This window comes from Protopterus annectens, chromosome 8.part0 (assembly GCF_019279795.1).
Source record: "Protopterus annectens isolate FY-2018-M chromosome 8.part0, PAN1.0, whole genome shotgun sequence".
In the NCBI taxonomy this organism is placed as follows: domain Eukaryota; kingdom Metazoa; phylum Chordata; order Ceratodontiformes; family Protopteridae; genus Protopterus; species Protopterus annectens.
In genome coordinates this window covers 370,732,424-370,754,511 of record NC_056741.1, presented here as the reverse complement: position 1 = coordinate 370,754,511, position 22,088 = coordinate 370,732,424, and the positions used below count along the sequence as shown (strand labels likewise).

General features: G+C 42.0%; 1 protein-coding gene across 1 annotated transcript in view; it reads right to left on the bottom strand.

The window, feature by feature from the left end:
- LOC122808813 (mucin-5AC-like) overlaps positions 1-21,869 on the bottom strand; it is a 49,144-nt gene extending 27,275 nt beyond the window's left edge. Inside the window, exon 1 of the mRNA XM_044079873.1 lies at positions 21,729-21,869. Coding sequence (XP_043935808.1) covers positions 21,729-21,819 — 91 coding nt within the window. The 5' untranslated portion in view covers positions 21,820-21,869. The remainder of the gene's footprint in view (positions 1-21,728) is intronic.
- Between the last annotated feature and the right edge of the window lie 219 nt (positions 21,870-22,088).

Genomic DNA, 22,088 nt, shown 5'->3' with positions numbered 1-22,088 from the left:
AAGTGTTAAGCAGCATTGTGGTTTCCTAAATAAATCTGTCTTAATATTTGAAGCACGGCTTTATTCATTGCATGTGTGTTCAACTGTCACTGCAGTCAAGTATAAAACTGTAATGTTTTTGTCAACTAATAGTATGGTTCAAGGTTGTCTCTATGCCAATTACAGTCACATAATGCTCACATTTTCTTCCACTTCAGAAACAAAAGGTATATGGCTGAGGTAACCCACTTTATGATAGTGTATGTAGATTTCACAGATAATTACCAGCAATACCAATAAATTGTCAAGCAGCATTGTGGGTTTCTAAATAAATATATCTTAATATTTGCAATAGGGCTGTAGTCATTGCATGTCTGTTCTAAGTTGCTGCAATCAATTGTTACATTATTTGCAGATGTCCCCTGCAGTCACAGCTAGTGGGTTCTACTCCCATGTCTGCCAATTAAGGCACGACACTTGTCTAGTTTGCTTAATGTATACAAACATGCCTCTCAACTATCACGATTTTTTGTAATGTAATTACAACTGCCTAACCTGTTCCATGATTACCTGGAATGCTATATATTTTCAAATAAGTCCACATTATAGGAAACCATTCTGTGTAGTTGTGTATCTGCATTTGTTACTGCTTGGCCCATACTGTCCCATTCTAACCGCTTGAGAGATATGTATGTGCTACATCAGCTATAGAAGAACTGTAGTCACTGCACTCCTGTAGAAGTTTGTAGTGTACTCTGTGTAGTAATATTAACTGCACAGTAACTAATGGTATGTTTTTCTCTCTCGTTCCCCACCCCTTATCTTCTTTAATTTATTATTATTTATTATTATGATTTAATATTAACATATTGTGTTACACTAACTGTTTTACTGGCCTTATGGTTTAATTCATACTGGTTTGCTGTTAACATACTTACTGTTATGTTACTTAATGTTCTGTTACACATAATATACCATAATATGTATTTGGATTAATAAATATTATTATGTTCCATTCTGTTAACACTGACATTGGTTTGTTTAATACTAACTTTAACTTATTGTTATAAATACTTTATACAGCATGTCAAGGTTGTCCGGTTCCTCATGATCCCCCTACCTTGCCTCCTCCAGCCATGTCACTGGGTCCCAGCATGTCTGGAACCCAGCCTGATAGTGCCCCCTCTGCTTCCTTCCACTACCTGTGTCATTGGGTAGTGCCGCCCCACAGGACAGGGCTGGACCCTCCTCTGGGAGCAGTGGTGGAGGGGTAGTTGTCACCCATGATGAACTGCCTGGTTTGGTGCACAGGATCATCTTCCCTGGGTTTGGATGATGCCTGCACCAGATGGAGAGCATGCTAGCCACCCTTGTGGGGCCACCCAAATGGCAGTGATGGAACAGTGCTGACAGTCCCATGGGTGGGGATGTGAGTTACACTGCTACCTTGTGGAGGCACATTGGACGGTGATTCCACAACATCCTCCCCATCCAAGTTGTTTACCCCACTCTTGTGTTACACATCACCCCTGTCTGCTATCTTGTCTGTATGAAAAAGCTTCCTCACCTACCAAACATACCTCCCCCACACATACCTATGCCCCCCAACATTCTACTCTCACCTTAAAAACAGTGTGCACCTGTCCCCAAAAAGGAATTATGCCCCATGCATAGCTCTCCATTTCTCACATGTGTCCATTAGACACACATAATTTGGTCCAATCGGCTTAACAATGTAATTATCTTGTCATCACCCCTCTCACGGGGTGTTAGATTCCAAAGACATCTACAAATTCTGCGAAGTGCACAGTTTTTGCTGTACAATAAATGGATAGCTATGGTTCTTTCCTACACCCTTCCTGCACACAACTACCTGCCTTTCACTATGATTTCCCCCCTGCATGCACCCCATTTCAACACCTTCCTATCTCCCCATTTTTCTTTTCTTCCTATTCTTTTAGAGCGACACTCTGCATTGCTCAGCTTTGATAAGCTCAGCTAAATGGATCTATATTGATACATGTGTCTTAAATAGTAAACATGTACAAAATAAACACCTCTCTCCTACTTCAAACTCATAACCATTGCATCTGTGGGGGTGCTGCATTAACCTGCCATGCCACAAATTTTCTTAAAGAGTAATGCAAAAATTGGGATTACACCCTGCAGTCTGGTGCAAGCGTACACTACTAGAATGCCAAACACACAAGAATGGATGTAAGTGAGGTCTCTAATAAGAGGTAAATGTCCTATTTTATCAACAACATTTACAAGTACACCTGCTAAGAAATAACTGGCAAAAAAAACATGTACAGCAAGGACCTTGGTGCAGAAATGCATTTATATAAAGTCATGCACGTAATGATGGCTAGAAAACAAGTATGCCACAGCCTGTATGTGTGTACTTATATCTTGCAAATACACCTGCTATAACAGTGACTCAGTTGCTCAGTCTGTTAAATGCCTTGCAAAAAGTACATTCTGCCACACACAGTCCTGAGTTCAAATCCAGTGCTGTGTAGCATTTAAATAACATTATTGTGAATCCTCCAGTTAATCACTGAGCCATGCACTCTTTATCCACACAATGCATTACAAATTAAATATCTGCTTGTCACTAATGGAAGTCACAGGCCTGCATATGGGAACACACTTTACATATCCCTATAAAAAAGTATAAGTGCATAAAGTGGCACATCATGAATTAATATTCATTCACAGAGAATTCTAACTCAGGAAATGCAAATGAGGCCCACTACCATCAGAGTGCAATACACAATCCTTTCAAACTCATGGTGCAGATTAGCACAGCTGCACAAATAACATGCACATATGAAGCCCTTGCTTGTAATAAAGGCTGCCAGCATACATATTCCAAATAAGTAACAGAATGAATCATGTGGCCTGTTAGTTGCCCAAATGGTGGACATCATGTTATAGTTATCCTTTCTTTTGCTCAAGAACACAACAAGCATGTAGCCTAGTACTCTGTTAATGGTACCATTGCCTAACATATTTACCTTAAACACATGCCTTAATTGGAGTAGAATGGATACCCTCACTCTGGCTCTGCCTCTACAGCAAGGCTGCCATAGCTGCCACAGTTACTCCAGCAGCTTGTTGTCCTCTTCCTAGGCCTATTACCTGCAGCAGCAGCTACGGTCTGTACCACACACATGTCTATACAACAGTAGCTTCTACAGACCTACCCTCTGCAATGATGTAGTCTCCTCACCCGAGTAATGTCTAGCACAAAATATCAGAAAGGGCTTGCAAGCTACATGGAGGCCTTATATCTTGTACAGTGGTTGCATGCCATTGGCTGATGATACTGCAAATCAGCTGTATTGCTTGCGATTAGCATTTCAGAACCACAGACTGGTTAAGAGGCAATCACTTGCTAATCAAAAGCATGCTAAAAGGAAAACATGCTGGCTATAGGGAACCGTTCTTTATGAGACTTTCTGCACCCAGAACACATGTTTGCAAAAACCTAAATATCACAACATATAAACATTGGAGTTTTCACTCCAGCAGGTATGTAACCTTTTTGTTTACAACAGGATGCAGATATGTGAATATACTTACAGGGAATATGGGTTGCAGCATTAAGCTTTTCTTAGAAGCATGATAATGACATGTCATTGATATCCAGATTTGTTACCCCTACAGAGGACATATAGTACATTTAAGGTGGAATGCTTTATGTCAATGTGGCACACTGGTCTCTTTGGATGGTCCCTATATAGTGGTTGTAATACCATATTGCTATTTGTTTGACATGGTTGTTTTGACATATTATCAGGGGGGGGGTTGCCCCTAGGAAACACACTACAATAGACTCCAGTGTTGGGTGTATGATCATACAGCAGTATCTGTCATGGCACACATGGGAATAGCTGACTATCACTAGTATCTTAGTTGTATCCACACACTTAGTATATTTGCACACTATGGAATATGACGTGTCTGAGGAAAGAATGGATACTGCCAGCCATTATGTTCTTGCTGTATCTTTGCATATGTGCTGCCACATATAAAATCCTGACATGTGTTCCCATTCTGTTGTCTTTCAGGCCACATGTATCCAATACACCATGGACTTTTCACAGATGTGGAGATTGAAATTATACTTGAAGGCCTCTGGCAACTCCATGACCTCCTACTGTCCAGGGGAAGACAAAACAGAGAACAGCAGACAGCATTGTGGGCTGACCTTGTCCATGATGTGAATGGTACAGGCAATCAGAGCAGGACATATGGACAGGTTTGACACTACCCAATGGATATGATCAATGCTGCATGCAGAAGAGCAGCAGATATAACCAGGGATCATGGCATCACAGGTGGAGGGTCTGCAGAAAAATAATTACTATCAGTCACTGAGGAATTCCTGGTGAACCTAGGCACACATGACAACTTCCAGGCATACATCACACTGTACATCATGGATGTGGGTGCCATAGTTTCCATATCAAAGGAGCATACAGGTAAGCTTAGTTTGATCACCATTGCAATACTGTAGCATTCAGTGTGTCGGTATGTACATACTCTTATGGGGTGTCAGGTCTGTGTTCTTTTGGAGGGATTTAGTAGTTATATAGTAGTAGTTAGTAGTTAGATAGTAGCTATTGTAAATTTGAGATATATGGACGTAGTAACTTGTGGTGCAACATGTGCTGGAACTGACATTACCTCTCCCTCTGCTTTACACAGGTCCATCAGGTAGAGGACAAGGCTATGGTCCTACTCTTAGTAAACACAACAATGTTTTGTTACAGATGTAGGTTTACAGCAATGCAATCTCTAAAGTGTCAACCCAGGCCTGCTGCCTCGAATGTTGTACTGTTGGCATGATTGCCAGCTGCACAGATATTTTATGACTGTACACAAGTTACAGTCATATGTATGCCTTGTAGGTGTCACCATACTGATAGATGCAACAGTACTGTCAGGACATTGCAGACTGCCATATGTGTCAAATGTGTAGAGTCTTCACAAATGTCAAAAGTTTACCTCATTTTTGCTGATGAGGTTGCTGTGTACAGAGCTTTTATTTACAAGTAACTACAGCTGTTTATTGGGATAGTAATATCCTCTTGTCCTACTATATGAGGTAGGGGTTTCAACAGGTTTGTAATAATGCCAACAGTGTATAGAGAGCTGTACATTTATTGCCACATAGTACTGCAGAGCATAATAGTGAAGGTATTACTGTACTGATTTTTCCTCTCTTATCACAGATGGCCAGGGAGATAGGTCTCTGACTCCTACACAATCTTATATCAGTTTCTCTTCAGACACTGATGATGATGGCAGCCACAGTGAAGCACAGGTGGTGATTCCAGGGGTTGATATGTCTCAAATGTTGACAGGACTCTTCTACCCTGACTGTCACTGCACACAGTCAGTATGCTTACACATACCCAGTCCCCAGAAGCCAGAGATATTGGGCAGTAAGAGGGTGGGGATATTGAACAGGAAAGTGTGGCAGCTATGGCTCCAGTGAGTGTAGACACTGGCCATAGCCAGAGAACTGGCAAAGTTCCACACAGGTGGGTTGATAGGTGTGCTTGTAGGAGGCCTGCTATCCATCCATCTCCTGTTGTAGGTGCCACATCACTGTTCACTCAGCATATGTTTCATGCCATCATGGAGGCACAGGTACATTCTGAAAGGAACTCCATATCTATGCACAGGTTTATGGATACAGCACAGTCTGACATCCATGACTGCATCAAACACATTGGTGACACCCTGGATTGGTTCACTGATGCAATGTACAGAAGGTTGGCCATGACAGTGTCTGTCCTGGAATGCATAGTGTCTGTGCTGGAATGTGTGGTTGGAGTTGAGTGCTGACCTCATAGACATAGGTCAGCAACCCCATCTTCTGAGAGTCCATGTGGCTGTGCACAATCATGCTTCCATAGTGGCAGTACATGCAGCGCAACAGAGGACATGGAAGGCCATGGGCTCATAGTCCTGGGCATTCCTGTGGAGGACACAGTCCCAACAGACAGCAGTCATCATCAGGTATTGGCACCACTTCTGACCTTGAGCATGGAGGTGCTTGTACAACTCCTGGAAGAGCCAGTTCCTGTGTTCAGGCCTGAAGACGGTGAACTCTCAGTTCTACCATGCAAGGTTCAAAGCTGTCCAACATACATACATGTAGGGCTAACATTGCACTTGAATGTGTACACCCACACACTCACACACCACTGTCAAATACAGGTCACCTACAGACAAACACGGCACAATTCCATGGTCCAAATTGCCTGATTCCCTTCTTGACTCACACTCATGATGTCAATGTTTTGTGTCAGCCTTGGCCTTCTGCACCCCCACACAACACCCTGAGTAAGTGATGATACCTGTGCCACATCCCTTGTCATTCTCATCATCCATGCAGGGACATGAAGCTATGTGTCTGATGCACAGAGTGACTACATAAATTAACATGTACTTGTGTAATGCATTGTTTAGCCATGCTACTTGTAGTGGTTACTGGCAGATACTGTATGCTGACATTTGCAATGAGTAAGCCACATAATTCCATGTACCTTTTGCTGTATGATGTTGTAATGACTGTATACTTACTCAATAAAAGGTGTGTCATGGAGTTGTTTATGTTTCTGTTTCAGAATTCTATTGGACACACCTATGAACACACAGCAGCAAGACAGCCATAGATGTCACAGCACATGATAGACTGTCTACAAAGAAGAAATATATCCTCAGCAAGGTACAGCACTATAGGTGCATGACTCCATAAGTCCATATGTGTGTAACAAGGACAATGGCCTCATGCAGTTTACTCATGCATCCCTAATCTGTGAAAAGTTCTGATACCCTTGATAAGTGTCAAAAGGGTGTTGGGAGCTACCGCATCTACAAGCTGTGGTGCTGAAGATGACCCATCTTCAAATTTCCTGTGGACAGTACAGACATTTGTCTGACAATAGCTATGATTGTCATGTTCTGCATCCCATGGTGTAACCTGAACATGTTGTGTGTTACAGCAGATGTATGCTTCACATGCATGGGGGGGCTGTTACATATAGGGTGCACTGTCTGTGTGACATACCTTATTTCTCCAACATGTAGTATTTATAACCCGGTGATGGTGTAGGTGTGTAGGTCGGGCAAGACATGCACTAGTTCTGTCATGGATGCATGGGAAGTACACAATAGGATCTGACACCTCCCTGTATGACAGCCATACACATCCCCGACAAAGCATTTATGAGACAGACTACACATGTACAATCATGACACGGACTCCATAGAACATGTTATCTGCAATGTGTATTGCAATACCATGGAAACTGTGTGGCTGCTACAGTTGTACGATATGCTATGTAGTGACATAGCAAGGGTGCCATTGTATACAATGATAGGCATGATGAGTGCTTCCTTCAGTATGGCAATGACAGTCTGAGAGTTACATCAAAGACCTGTCTGTTTATGAAGTACAACACTGAATGCATTCCCACATTTCAACAACCACTGACAGTCATAGGCTACATTTCTTCCATACATCCATTATTAATGGCTGAACGTTGTGTGGTGTGCAGACACTACTATATTTCCCATGGGTGGATGATTTTCCAAAGATAGTATTGTGCCGTCATTGGCATTTATTATTTGTCAGTGGCTCAGACTGCAACTGAATGTATGTCAAAGGCCATCATGGTTAACTGTTAGCTCTGTGTGGGATTAAGTGACAGCTCCTGATTTGCAATCACCTGTTAATGTAGTCAATCAGAGGGCACTGGCAGTGGCTATGACTGCAGAGAGGGAATGGCAGGAAGGGGTATGCCATCAATGATGTCTGGGGAAATCCACTGGTGACTGGCGTCATTGCAGCTTAAGTCTCCCAATGTTATATTCACAGATTATGACTGTTAGACACTTGCCTACCTACCAGCTGACATAACACTCAGTCAATAGCTTACACATATTCCAGCAAGGCCTGCTGGCCTAATATTGTCAAAAACCTTATCATGCCATGGTAGATAGAGTGAGTAATATCCCTATCATTCATTGCATAGTGTAACACTCAATGGGGTCCACCAGTTAGCATTGGAAGGCATGATTTGCCCTTCAGCATAACAAATGGTGTGTGGTGCAGTGTCAGTAGGTGTACAACAGTGTACTGCTTGTATCCATGCAAACTTCTTTCATGGCATTTCATGTCACATGACTCAGAGATCTGGGGACACTTCTTGGCACTACATGCTAGTTGTCCTTTGAGCAACTAAGAATTGCATTTGCTTCCAGCATGTTTCAAGAAGAGAGTCATCCAAGGTGTGAGTATAGAGCTCAGACAAACACATTAGGGAAGTATAATATGTATACAATTTGAAGGTAAGGTGGGGAGTTTACATAGGTATTCTGCAGCTGGACACTACCCAAGTGGTCTGTGCTGGAAGGGCACAATTACCTTGTAAAGACTGTGGAAAGCAGAGGAGCCCACAAAATTACTGGTGCCTGACAACTACTAATGCTGGTCTCACTGACACCACTCTCACAGAAGATGCCATGCTCTGATACATTTTCTGCCATCACACACATGACATTACTATGAAGCCCATGATGACAAGCAAGACATGGCCGGTTTATTGATCCACATAGCTGTCCCACATCATGAAAGGTTCTGTAGCCTTTACATACCCTTTTACAAGTTCATGCCTTGATTAGAAACCTAGGCAATCAGTTGGCCTTTGCATGTGTTATGCCATATGTTCCAGAGTTGGTGGTATGCCACTAGGAAACTGACAAGAGCGAGATTAGTAGCACTGCTGTAGTATCACAATATAATTTACAATGTCTTTTGACATACCAGTCCAGTCTTGCTATAACAATCAGCACACTGCTGGTGAGCCATCATAGGTGACACTTTCATATCACTTCATGCATACTGCCCTTCAACACATTACTGCTGCATATCTGAATGACATGGCTGTGAGGCCTACTGCAGTAAGCTGGCCACCTGTGGTCAATGTGTGTCCACCTGCCACATGTTCTAGGCTTGTCATACTGTACAATTATGTACCTGACACACATATTTGTGTTCCCACATCATACAACCACTGCACTGTCTAGTTGCTTGACAGGCACCATGCACTTGCAAAGCCAACATAATGTCAGCAAAGTTGAACAAGTCTGCTATGCATGCACGGGCATCCACATCTTCACTGCAAGGTGTGCCTACAAACACTGTATGACTCCATGACCCTACCTATGGAGGACCTGATGCTGAGGTGTTGGGAGTGTCCCCACCCCTCTACTCTTATGATACACAAACACAACATGTGACAGATGTGACTACATTTCAAACCTTGTAGCCATGGTGTCTCCAATAGCAGTCATTACACATGGCAATGATCATTATGCCAACATGCACTGCTCACACTGTGCACCACCTACACTCACATTGCACGCACCTGCGTGTGAGCAGCTCCTTACAAGACAAATTGTCAAACAGGCACCTCAGAACATCCTGCCTCTGGAGTCACAGTACACATAATACTGTATGTACCACTCTCTCACTGGTCAAACACCCAAGGCAAAACACAAAATCACACCTTTTAGTCAGAGGTGATTATATTGTGAAACATATTGATGTCTATGTCAATTGGTTACATATGGGACAGGTCACATATAGCTTTCTGTAGGTTGACACAATAGGCCTTACTACACATTGCCACAAATAAAGTGATATCAGTGATTATAGTGTTGACTTCATAGTTCCTACATGTGTCTGCAACTATGGTCACATGCCACCAGTCTGTATGCAGACACATAACTGTGCTTAGTCACTCTGTCTCTCGCTGATATATGCATATCTTTCAGCTGGGATGATTGCTCCATACACACGTAAATTGATGGAAGTCAATAATTACCTTAGTGTGTCATGTCATTTTCAGGGGATCTACTACATGTCTGCCTGGGATACCTTGCTCAACAGACATCAGTGCTTCATCAGTGATGGAGTTCATCTCTCACACCTGGGATCTGGAGTAATGTCCATGGCTACTGACACCCCCATAATGCATTTTAGATGCACTGTTCAGGGAGAAGTTGACAATGAGAACACCATCTTTATCCAACATCATGGTTATGCTGCTGCAATGTGGATATGACTACTTTGTACCCCACTCTGTGTAATGTGTCTCCACCCTGGATTATGCAGATATGTGTGCAGTCAAGGACATCTGGTTCAAGGATGTGGACAGTACCACAGACATACCAGACTACATGTCCATCCACATCTTCACACCTCAAATGACATTGTTCAAGGTAATGTAGGTGGTGTATACATACTCATTAAGGATAGATGCACATCCAGACATTGTGAAACACTGTGATTTCCTGGAGACAATATATCAGTCAAAATAATCAAGCAATATCCAGCTACAGGAGCAGGTCTATGTATCCTGACATCTTTGTGTGCATTTGTATGTACATTTGTCTATCAAGATATATTATTATACCATGTTGTGGGAACATTAATGTCATTAAGTGACCACCAGCTGTGTTTCTTAGTCATGTTGCAGCTCACTTGTCCAAATGTTAGACTACATCCTTAACTATAATGTCCTGGAGTAGTGCCGCAACATCCCCTCATGGGGAACCAATATATTCCAACATGTGTTTACCAATATGGGTGACCACTGCAGCCCCCTGATGTGCGGACCTCCCTGGTGGGATCTGACCATAGATCAGTGTCATTAAAACTACCAGTACTAAACCCCCCTTGCAGACAATACAGACATATATTTCCACTAAGCCATTTATTACATTCTGTGGGATGGTTTACATAGCTTGACTTCATCTCACCCCCTTTGATGGTACAACATGTATGCAGAGCTGTGCACCCGTACATTATGGCATTAGCATTACAACTGCATGAACTCGGCTGTATCTGACAGGAGGAACACAGCCTCCTCATGGCACAGCACACCTGCCTGGTGCACAACTCCCATTATCAGGCCGAACAATAGGAGGTGGACATTGTTTTGTGACAGTTGGGGTGAGGTGCCCCCCTAAAATGGTGACACAACCTCCTCACCTACAATAACCACATAGTGTTGTGATGTTGAGTAGACATAGTAAGTGAAAAAAATTAGCCACCCACACAAAGCAGAATCACAATGCACAGTGCAGGTACATGTGTAAAGCACAGGCCCAGATTGTCGATAAACTCATACTTAATGATGCCACATAGAATGGGTCTGTACCCTTAGCAAACCTGTAGTCTCACATATTCTGCATCAGCTTTACTCCCCTGTCCCCACCATATGACACATTACATTCCTACAACCTGTCCCATAACTTATACAGAGCAGGTTGTAAATGGCCTCTCCATGGAGGCTACACAGCATCTACTGGACATGCTAACATCCTAGGCTGCATCCTACATGGGATGTGTCATGGATTACTAACACCATTGGGAAACCTTGCAATCAAACTGAAACCGCTGGCTGAAGCCCAGCTGTCTTGGCAACAACTGTTATACCCTTGCACAGAGGTGGTGCATGCATTGACCACCAGAACTATAGACCTCTTTGCCTGAGTATCCATATCTGTAGGGCCATAGGGGCAATCATCATGGAGCTGATCAGCACACATATATGAAACCACTGGCTGAACCCCAGCTGTCTTGGCAACAACTGTTATACCCTTGCACAGAGGTGGTGCATGCATTGACCACCAGACCTATAGACCTCTTTGCGTGAGTATCCATATCTGTAGGGCCATAGCGGCAATCATCATGGAGCTGATCAGCACACATATATGTGATCTACACACAGTTGACTGTACACAATTTGGATGTCTGACAGGGGCTCATGACTGTAAAACGTGGTGGATATTTCTGAGGTAGTCACCAAGGACTTCGGTGAGGGGACATCAGGACATACAACACCCTGGAATGAACCAATGCATCAGACTATATATCCCACTCAGGCATCACATACAAAGCACCCACTTAAGCATTCATGGTACTATCATTGTAGGGATCACTTAATGGCCCATTGATGGCACGCATACTCAACATATGGAGATTTGCATCCAATAGCACTGATCTGTAAGCATCAGTGTTCAACAGGCTTAGTCCTGGGTCCTCTACTGCTTGTAATCCATTTAACCACAATGCAAGTGAATACTGACTATATGTGGCTAACAATGCTGGCTGATACCTGAAAAGTTTGAGCACTCATGGATTCTGTGAGTTATGTCAATATCCTACAAGACAGTATTGATGAACAAATGCCTGATGACATAGTAATGACCATAAATCCCATGCAAATATATATGTATTATCATTTCCATCACTAAAACCTATGTACCTGGTAAGTAGGACATCTTTCCTCAGCATGCCAATGTCTGAGTGCAAAGGCCATATGGTAATGGACCTTTCCAAGCAGTACTGGCACTTGCACAAAGCAGCATGATCCCTTACAATGGGACTTCACATCTTCAGCATGTGTTCAATGGGGATCGCCTGAAATTAGTGTCATTGTAGTCTGTGGCATATACAATACTCAGAGGTGATCTCTGCCTTGGATATGGGGCAATGTGTGAACATGCCTGATTGTAAATGCTGAATATATGCAGGCCTCATAGTACATGGACTACTCACTGTAAGGACATTAACCCAGTATGTGACATTAATAATAAATGCTGGTGAGAGAGCTTTGTCTAGCAAACTTTAACCCACCTTTGCAACAGAGCCTTGGCTAATGGCAAGCAGAGCACCTCACCACATGCCATCTGTATGACTGGCTGGGCAACCATCATTTCACCACAGGGTGTCTGCCTGTGTCTCATGGACTAGAGCATTATGTGCTGGTCATGTAAAGAAGGGTACACAGTTGTCTATGATTGTGATGGCTGTATGGCCATTATGCTAGTGAAGTTTAAATGTCCTCTGGTTCCATAAGCTGATGTAAATTGGTCTAATTGCCACACATACAAACATGGCTACATTGAGGATAGTACTATTTCCAATTACTGCTTACAGGACATGGCATGGCACACACATAGTGCAAGTTGGCTGTATGTAGATTAGAACACTTACCTATGTAATGGTATACAGTACAAATCACAGTAGTTGATGCAGGCAATGCACTTCATGTATGATAGTACTATCAATTTAGGACATGTTATACTTGATGACCTCAGCAGGCCAAGTTGTGGTCAGGCATTTTGAGGGCCACATCACCTGCTACAACTAAAATTTTGTAAAAACCCTACTTCTTTCAAGTTACTCAGGTGATCATATTCATGCCATATGGACATACACACATGCACCAAGCAACATGCAGTGAGATTAGAACTTATCAAGTCTTGATACTATAGATCACAGTACATATCACATGCACCACAGCTTAAGTCTGACATTGCAATGGCAGCTAGTAGTCTTAAGGTAGATGACATCATCTGGCCTTGTAGAAGCAGGAAGTTTGGAAGGCAGCAGGAACTTACAAGGCCAAAAACTGCATTACCATTTTAGTTTGATATCCCATGAGGGTTTTGCATTGCTTGGCAGGGGAATACACGCACACACACACACACACACACACACACACACACACACACACACACACACACACACACACACACACAGACACACACACCAAGGGGCCTGCAGTGAGATTAGAGCACCTACCTATCTAATTTTACACACTATAGATCACAGTACTTATTGCACATGCCCATGGCTGATGTCTGTTTTATATGTGATTGCAGGCAAACTACTTGTGGATTGCACAAACTAGGCTTGTGTTGAACTGCATCTGTGGCCTGCAGAGTGATATTGCATTGTACTGTTATGTCCATGCAGTATCTTAGCAGTGAGATAACTATTATCCTAGCAATGTGTCTACATTTACCAATATGGCAATATGTGGCTGTTTGCACTTGGATGGGCAGCCTGTGGGCAGAAACAATCTGCCATGTCCACACGTGCGTAGATAACATTATACATTATACTATCTGCTGACCTGTTGCTGTCTATGTGGTGACATCCAGCAGGCACAGGGGTCTGTAGGTAAGAGCATTATATACTGTTGAACCCTTACTTTGGATCCTCTGAGCAGCATTATAGATATGTGATAGAGCAGCTTTACTCACCAGTATTGGGGTATGTAGGACAATACAGGCATCCACACACATATTTTTGTATATAACAGGGATGTATATATAGATGCAACTGTGTGCTATTATGATATGTATATGTGTTGTGTAAATATATGGGGATAAACTGAGAAGTATGTTTAAATATATAAATATATATAAATATATATATATGTGTGTGTGTGTGTGTGTGTGTGTGTGTGTGTGTGTGTGTGTGTGTGTGTGTGTATATATATATATATATATATATATATATATATATATATATATATATTGCTGTATATATAGGTATATATCTATTTGAATACACATATATATAGATATACTATGTATGTGAGAGAGATAGTGATATATGAATATGTGTACATATATGTATGTATGTATAGACATATGAATACATAATAGGTCATTTTGATCAAGAGGCAACAGGATTGTGCTCAGTTTAACTAAGTGCATGGGTATGTCCAGTGAGACTGTCAGTACCTATAAAGTGACTCCAGGCCACACCTACCTGCACTCAAGTTCGGGAGTTTGTGTGTTACAGACACTGACATCTGTCCTTGTTTCTGCTTTACTGGCATAAACCCCTTTATCACTAGGTGGGTTGCAAATTGGCTCAGACAGAACCCACAGTATGAAAGTAGTGGGCTCCAAGTCGGACTGCCAGCCACCCACGAGTAGAGCCCCACAGGGATTGGTCCTGGGTCATCTCCTGTTTGGCATCTACTTCTCAGAAGTCCAGGCCAACATGGAGGGACTCTGGCTGACAAAGTTCACAGAGGACTGCATGCTGGGAGGCATTATTAACTCCCCAAGTGATGTAGACACCCTACAGAAAGGCCTCACTGAGATCAATGACTGGTGCCGAAATCATGGCCTTAAGCTTAATGCCAAAAAATGCGTCATCATGCCCTTTGGGAAAAACTCAGTTCCCACTAATTACCACATCGATGGGAGCCCACTGAACACTGAAAGAATTATAAGAGATCTGGGGACACAGGTTGACAGCAACCTCTCCTTCACCCACCACATTGCCACTGTGGTCAGAAAGTCCTTCCGTGTGGCACATCTTATTACCAAGGGTTCTGCATCCAGGAAAAAAGAGGTCATCATCTCTTTCGACTCTTCCCTCATTAGGCCAGTCATCAAGTATAATGCCCGTTTTGGCATGTGCCTCACTAAACACATGCAACAGCTGGAAAGGCCACAAAAGTTCCTAATGAAGAAGATCCTAGGCCTTAAACACATATCCTACATGGAGAGATTCAAATAAATCCAGCTATTCTCTGTCTCATATCGTCTATTAAGAGGTGATCTCTGCTTGACTTACAAAGCCATGTCTGACCCAGCTCTGTTAGAAATGATCCATCTATAGAAATACCAATTCCTCTGCACCACACACTCCAGAGACTTCAACCTCATTACCACAATCAACAGAACATGCTGGAGGGACAGGGTCATAACCCAGAGACTGCCCCTGCTCTGGAATAGACTTCCCATACATGTTAAGCAGAACACCTCACTGGCCCTCTTCAAGAGAAATCTTGATGAGTGGATGGGAAATAGAAAGTTCACCCCGGGGATCACTCCAGTGGCTCTATTTGATAGAGATACTGGGAACTAACGTTGGGCGGCATGATGTCAGGGCACTTTTATGGGCTATGCTTGTAAAGGCTCCAGGGCCCTTAGCCTAGTACATAACTATGAACCTATGAACTGCACTTCACTCAAAATATCCATGGCATTCTCCAGCTGTCTAATGTAATTGACACAGTTTCATCATGTTACACCACACACAGACTGACAGTATGTGAAAACACCAACATAAAAATACCTCACATGCAAAAAAATGTGGATACTTCCTTATTTGAATCATCAACAGCATCACCCATATTAACTTCCCTAGTCCACTGAGACACTCAAGCTGCCAACCAGAGAGTACTCATTCATCACACAATCAACAGTATACATACGTACGTTGTTATTCCTGCATTAAGTGAAACATACAATGTGTGATCAGTTTCTATGTTACTGCCCTGTGTTTGCCTGGACTGCTGATATATTATTGTTTACCTACTGTTAAACCAGTTATATGGGAAAACTGTTGTGTTGGGTGTGGGGAAACAACAGCACATGTTCTGCTGGGATACACTGTAGTCCAACTATCATGTGACCCCACTGTTTAACATCTCCCTTGACTGATGTAGTGCATATTCCAACCATGAGGCATAGTGAATATTAAGGAATGCATACTAGTGGACTGGGTAACTGTAGTTCACTGTGGATGTTACTTGTGCCCAAATAGCCCACTATATTTCCTTGCATAAATGCAGTGGATCCATACATACAATAGCATATTATAGTAATCCTTACAAGCAGTGTGTTGGTTAGGGACTTCCTTGCAAATGCAACAGCTGACAGAACTGTAGTTCAGGGCTGACTCTGTATGAAGTGGTACACAGCCAGTACATGGATAGCTACAAGTTGTGTGGGTTGCCTGGCATCAATTTTACTATATGCATGTGAGTAGGAATAAGGTGTCAGTCCCTAGGGCCCTAAGTTGTCATTGAATGAGCTATGCATTGTCTCTTAGCCAAAGCCAGGGCATACTGGCAATGCCTATGTCTGCCTACAAGGACATCAGCAGGGGCTTCCTCCACCAAGTCCTCCTGTGACTGTGGCTGTGATGACCTAGGCAGGGGGGGGGGTTGTGTATCCCTTTCCTTTGCTGATCCTGCTGCAGGTGTTTCCACAGGATTGTATTGTGTAGCATTGCACATACTATGAACATATGTGCACATGTGGCTGGAGAGTACGGCAGGGCTCCACCAGATATATCGAGGCACCAGAACTGTGACTTCAGAAGCCCAAACACACACTCTATGATGTTCCTATTTGTGCATGTGCCTCATTATGGCATTCTTCGGTGGGTGCATATGCATTTCTGATGGGTGCATTATCCATAGTTCCAGGGTGTAGCCAGCATCCCCCAGTAAATGGCCATTTGTAAGTCTCGGTGGTGCAATGGTAGCATTGTTGCCTCACAGCAAGAGATTCTCCCATTCAATTCTCGGCTGGAGTGCCTTCTGTGTGGAGTCTGCATGTCCTCCCCGCAATCGAGTGGCATTCGAAAGACATGCGTAGAATGGGTGTGCCTCCTTTGAAGGTTGGGCGTCAAGCTGGCACCTCAACACCCATAAAAAAATCTACTGCCAGTCATTAGCGGACTGGAGTTCCGCTGTGGTGACCCCTAACTGGGGAAAAGTTGAAAGAAGAAGAATATTGTCAGTATTCAGGGACTGTGTGCTACACAGGGAAAGCAGATGAGAAATGCATTAGGAGAAAGAAAATTCCACCCCGGGGATCATGTCAGTCGCCCTGCTAGACAGGGGTTCAGGGAAGTAAATAGTGTGGAAAGAAATAGCCAGGGAATTGTTATGGCTAGGCTTGTATAGGCCCTAGGGCCGATAGCCTAGTACTAACCAATGAACTTGTGAACCTATGTGGGATATCTCCCCTAACAAACATCTGATACAGCTGTGATGCATGCCAGATATGGGAGTCATGATAACTGCCAGGGCTGCCAACACATGCATTCAGGATAATCCCCTGGGCATTGCACACAACCTGGCAGTTGATGGAGTGGTACCTCTTGCGGATTATGTAGATTCTACCCTCTTTACTGGGTGGTGCCCTGATGTGTACATGAGTGCAATCTATGGCACCCAGTACCTCAGGGTAGTGTGCCACACAGTAGAAGTGTTGCATATTACTGGCTGTTGCTTCAGCGGTGAGGAGGAAATAAATGTACTCACTGGCATGTGGTAGCATGGCGTCTAGGAACTGGTAGGGTATCCTGTATGCTGATGCCTGTGAGATCGCCATCATGTTTCTAGGTCATCTTTGGAAAGTACCTGTAAATAGTATTCCAAGGGCTACACATACCTTTGTTTCCACTGGGATGGGTTCCCCTCTGTTTGCTCTGGGTCTGAGTTGAGTGTGGCAGAGCTCAATGATTTTTTTGCAGTATGTCCCTGTCCACCCTGTAGTGCTCTACAGTCTCCAGCTCATGTAGCTCCTGGAAGGTTACCCTGGGCCTGAACACTCCTGTCCTTCTCTGTCTGGGCCTATTGTCTGCAGCTGCATCAACACTGCCCTCAGCATCTAGCAGATACAGATGTAGCAGAGTTGCAGCAGCCCTTAGCATTCTGTCAGTTAAACTTCCCAAATCTGTACTTCAATGGTGCAGAGTACTGGGGAAAAATCAGAATGTAGGGTGCATGCATACTTTATAGAGCTCTGGTGTAGGGGCACAGTGTGTGATTGGGTAACTAGGATGGATTGCACCTGTCTACAATATAATTAACATCATTTCATGGTCCTATTTTAGGTTAAACAAGGGTCAAAACTAATTAAATGCATCTTTTATTTTAAAACACGCTCCCGCACAAACATGTACTGAGAAAGTAAACAAAGCTTAGGAATTAGTAGACACACCCCCTGTAGGAGGCACTCGCAGCCAGATGACATGCTGCTCAAACATGTGCACCTCAGCTGCAATGAATTAAACATCAGTAGACACCCCCCGGTGTTAGCTACCACCTGTTTAAATAGCAACATGGTGTTTAAGCCTACACAAAGGGGATGCACAGACGCAATTACTCCTTTCTGCTATTCAGTACCTCCACCTTATTTGCATAGGTATCCATGCTCACAGCCTGAAAACTACATGTTTCTGAGCTCACCCACATCAGCAATAGCACCAATGCACCATTGTAGGGACTCCACGTCCAGTCATCTAATACATTTGTCACAAACTAATGAATTTGTTTTTTCTGCATTTTTTTTTTTAATTTTCTATAAAGCATGTTTGCACACTGGGTAATGCTGCAGGAACATGTCCAGATTATTAAAAAAAGAAAAAATAATTTAAGTTATTTCCTTTAATTTTTCAGACATACAGGGTGATAGTTTCAGTCATATGTGTATGTGGTACTACAGTCTGTGCAAATATGTACATTTTTACAACCCATATTTTGTCTGTCTACATTCCTGTACACAGAATTTTTTTCATGTATACTACAGACTCTGACACAGGGTCTGAAGAGAAATGCCTATCTGCTTGCTAGATTGCTCTACCTGCCTCACTTGCATGACATTCACCTGCTTATGAGGTGATTTGCATGCCAAGGAAGTCTCCGTGTTGGTGCATGTGTGCACGCAGCTCAGCAGCTCTTACTGAATCTAAAAATGCTCACACCCATGTAAACAGTGGGGTGCAATACCTACATGGAAAGAAAAACGGAAAAACATATAAGCTTTATTAAATTCCCCCTTATATTTTGAAACTTGGAAATTTGCTGCACTTCAAAAGCACAGCATTGTGGAAAAGTTATGCTTTTGCAAACAAGCAATATTTATTCTGATTGTATAATTTAAGAGTATTAAAGCTATTAGGTGATTTTTCCTCTTTTTTTTTCTTTAAGATTTTCTTTTCAGAGTGCATGACTGACCTTATTTCATAGTATAAAATTGATGCACTATAGAGGAATTTCACTAAAACAAAATTCCATGACATGGGTATATCTTAGTAAAGCAAAATATCACATATCCCGCTAACCTATAATTCATACGACAGAAGACATGCCTCTTCTATGGCACCGTGTGTATTGTCACCATGCAGTTTCCAATATCCTAAGTAGAACCACCTGGTGGGTCTATAATAACACATCAAGAACAGTCATATCTTGCCCACAAATATCAACAAAAGAATATAAATGTAACAGTAAGAATGATGTCTACAGATACAAAAAGTATTTTCTGTAGGGATAAATCTTACTGTATCCCTTATTTAGGGAGGTTTCTTCTTCACCTTTCTACTTAAATATATTACGTCTTATGGTTTTTCAAACCTAGGTTCATATGGAGCAGAGCAAACACCCTTAAATGACTAAAGTGCTGCTGTGGTGTCTGCCATTATAAAAATGTATTTCATTCTTCAACTACTTTTAAAATATATACTGCATCAGTGATGACTCATATTAAAGAACATAAAATCTATCTTCCCTGCACAGAAAATCCATCACCCTGATCATAAGCTTGGATCAGATTAAGCATGCATGATTGCATGATTTCTGTAGAGAAAGTGAAGTGAATTATCACATAGAATGCTTGCTATTCTGTCTCAGTATATTTTCATAATCTTTTTCCAGTAAAGAAAAACAAGTGAAAGTGTCATGTTTACCTGCCTCATCTGTATGCAGACCCTTATAAAGGGCATCACAATGGCTCATCGAATAAGATATCTACCTCACAGTTCCAAGGTTTGGATTTTCAGTCCTGTCCATGAAATTTGTATGTTCTTCTATCTGTATGGATCTCCTCTGACAACTGTTTTTCCTCTCACACTTGATAAATATGCCTACTGATTGCAGAGTCGAGAAACTCTGCATTTATATTATTTGTACTTTTTCAGTTGTATCCTGTGGCATGACTAAAACGAGTAGTGCTATACACCAGTTAATTAGCCAGGTTAGCAAATGAATTAATTAAATTTAATTATATTAGATGTAGCACTGGACTTAATTCTGTATTTTCTTGGGGCCACAGCAATATTCAAGGATAAGCTATGAGTAACAAAGATTTGTGATAACAAAACTGACTGACAGATTCTTCATAAGATATAAATGGTGAGTGCAGACATAGCAGAATGGGATCTGCCAAGGAAAGGTAGACATGCTTTATGAAAGCTATAATGGTTAATGTCATGTATAGTTACCCCTTCCAGGTATATTTTCTTATTATCACTGAAAAGGATTCGAGCTTTCATCTACTGCCCCAAGTCATTATTTTTATTATCTAAGCAGCAGTTGTTCTGGTAATTTACAAGCAGACAAAATATAATCTTGTAAAGCTAACATGTAATTAGAGAAGGCATGGAGTAACTTGGTCTAAAGTCATTCATGTTTAGCCTCCACACCTTCATTAACTTTGCATGTAATAGATCATGCTCCCTTCTCGTGCTTCTGATGCTTATTTTTAAATGTTCAATACGTAGGCAGACATACCCATGCACAAGCACACATGCATGCCACTATTTCTAAACAAAGACATGTGCCTACATTACTGATTCTCATTTTAGGAAATGTTATTCTATTTGAACATGCACAGTTAGTGGATACATTTACAATAAATAAATAAATGACTATAAACACGTTATTTAAATTACTTCTTAAGAGCTGTTTACACATCTGCATTCCTGTGCCACACCTTTAGAATGAACTTTTTTGCATTACACAATCACTATCAAATCTGTTTCATTTTATTTAAATTTACCCCCACATTTTTTCTTTGTTGATCTGCCATTATATTTTCTCTATTACTCTTGCATGGTTTATGGTGATGTCATTTTTCTGGTTAAGCTCTTTTTTCCATCTCTTGTTCTGCTTCCTTTTCCCTCCCCATATCTCTCAAACTCCCAATTTTGCATATTTTCTGTGTGCTTCACTCAATCTGCCATCTTCACTTCTCTGTTTTTGTTCCATTTTTGTAATTTTTGCATCACCTGCTTTAATTTTTAATGAATTACAATGATCACATACCTTTTATAGCAGGAGGTAATGTACTGCTGTCAACAGTAAGCAGAGCTGCAACCAGACCAAATGCAATCAGAAGAATTGTTTGAGTCTTCATGGTCCCTTTCAGGCCTATCTTGACAGATAAATTGCTGGATAGCTTGACAGCAAATCTGGGATATCTTGTAACACAACTATTTCAGATTTATACATTTCCTTCACAAAGGTAATAAACAGTCACACCCTTATTTGTATAGAAGCATCCCTTTTTCTAAACACTAGAGCTTTAGATTACAATTGCCAATGAGATACTTTTCCTGACCCTCATTTTTGCTACAAGCTTTACAATACCACTTTACCCAAGGCTAGAAAGGTGCAAAGAACAGA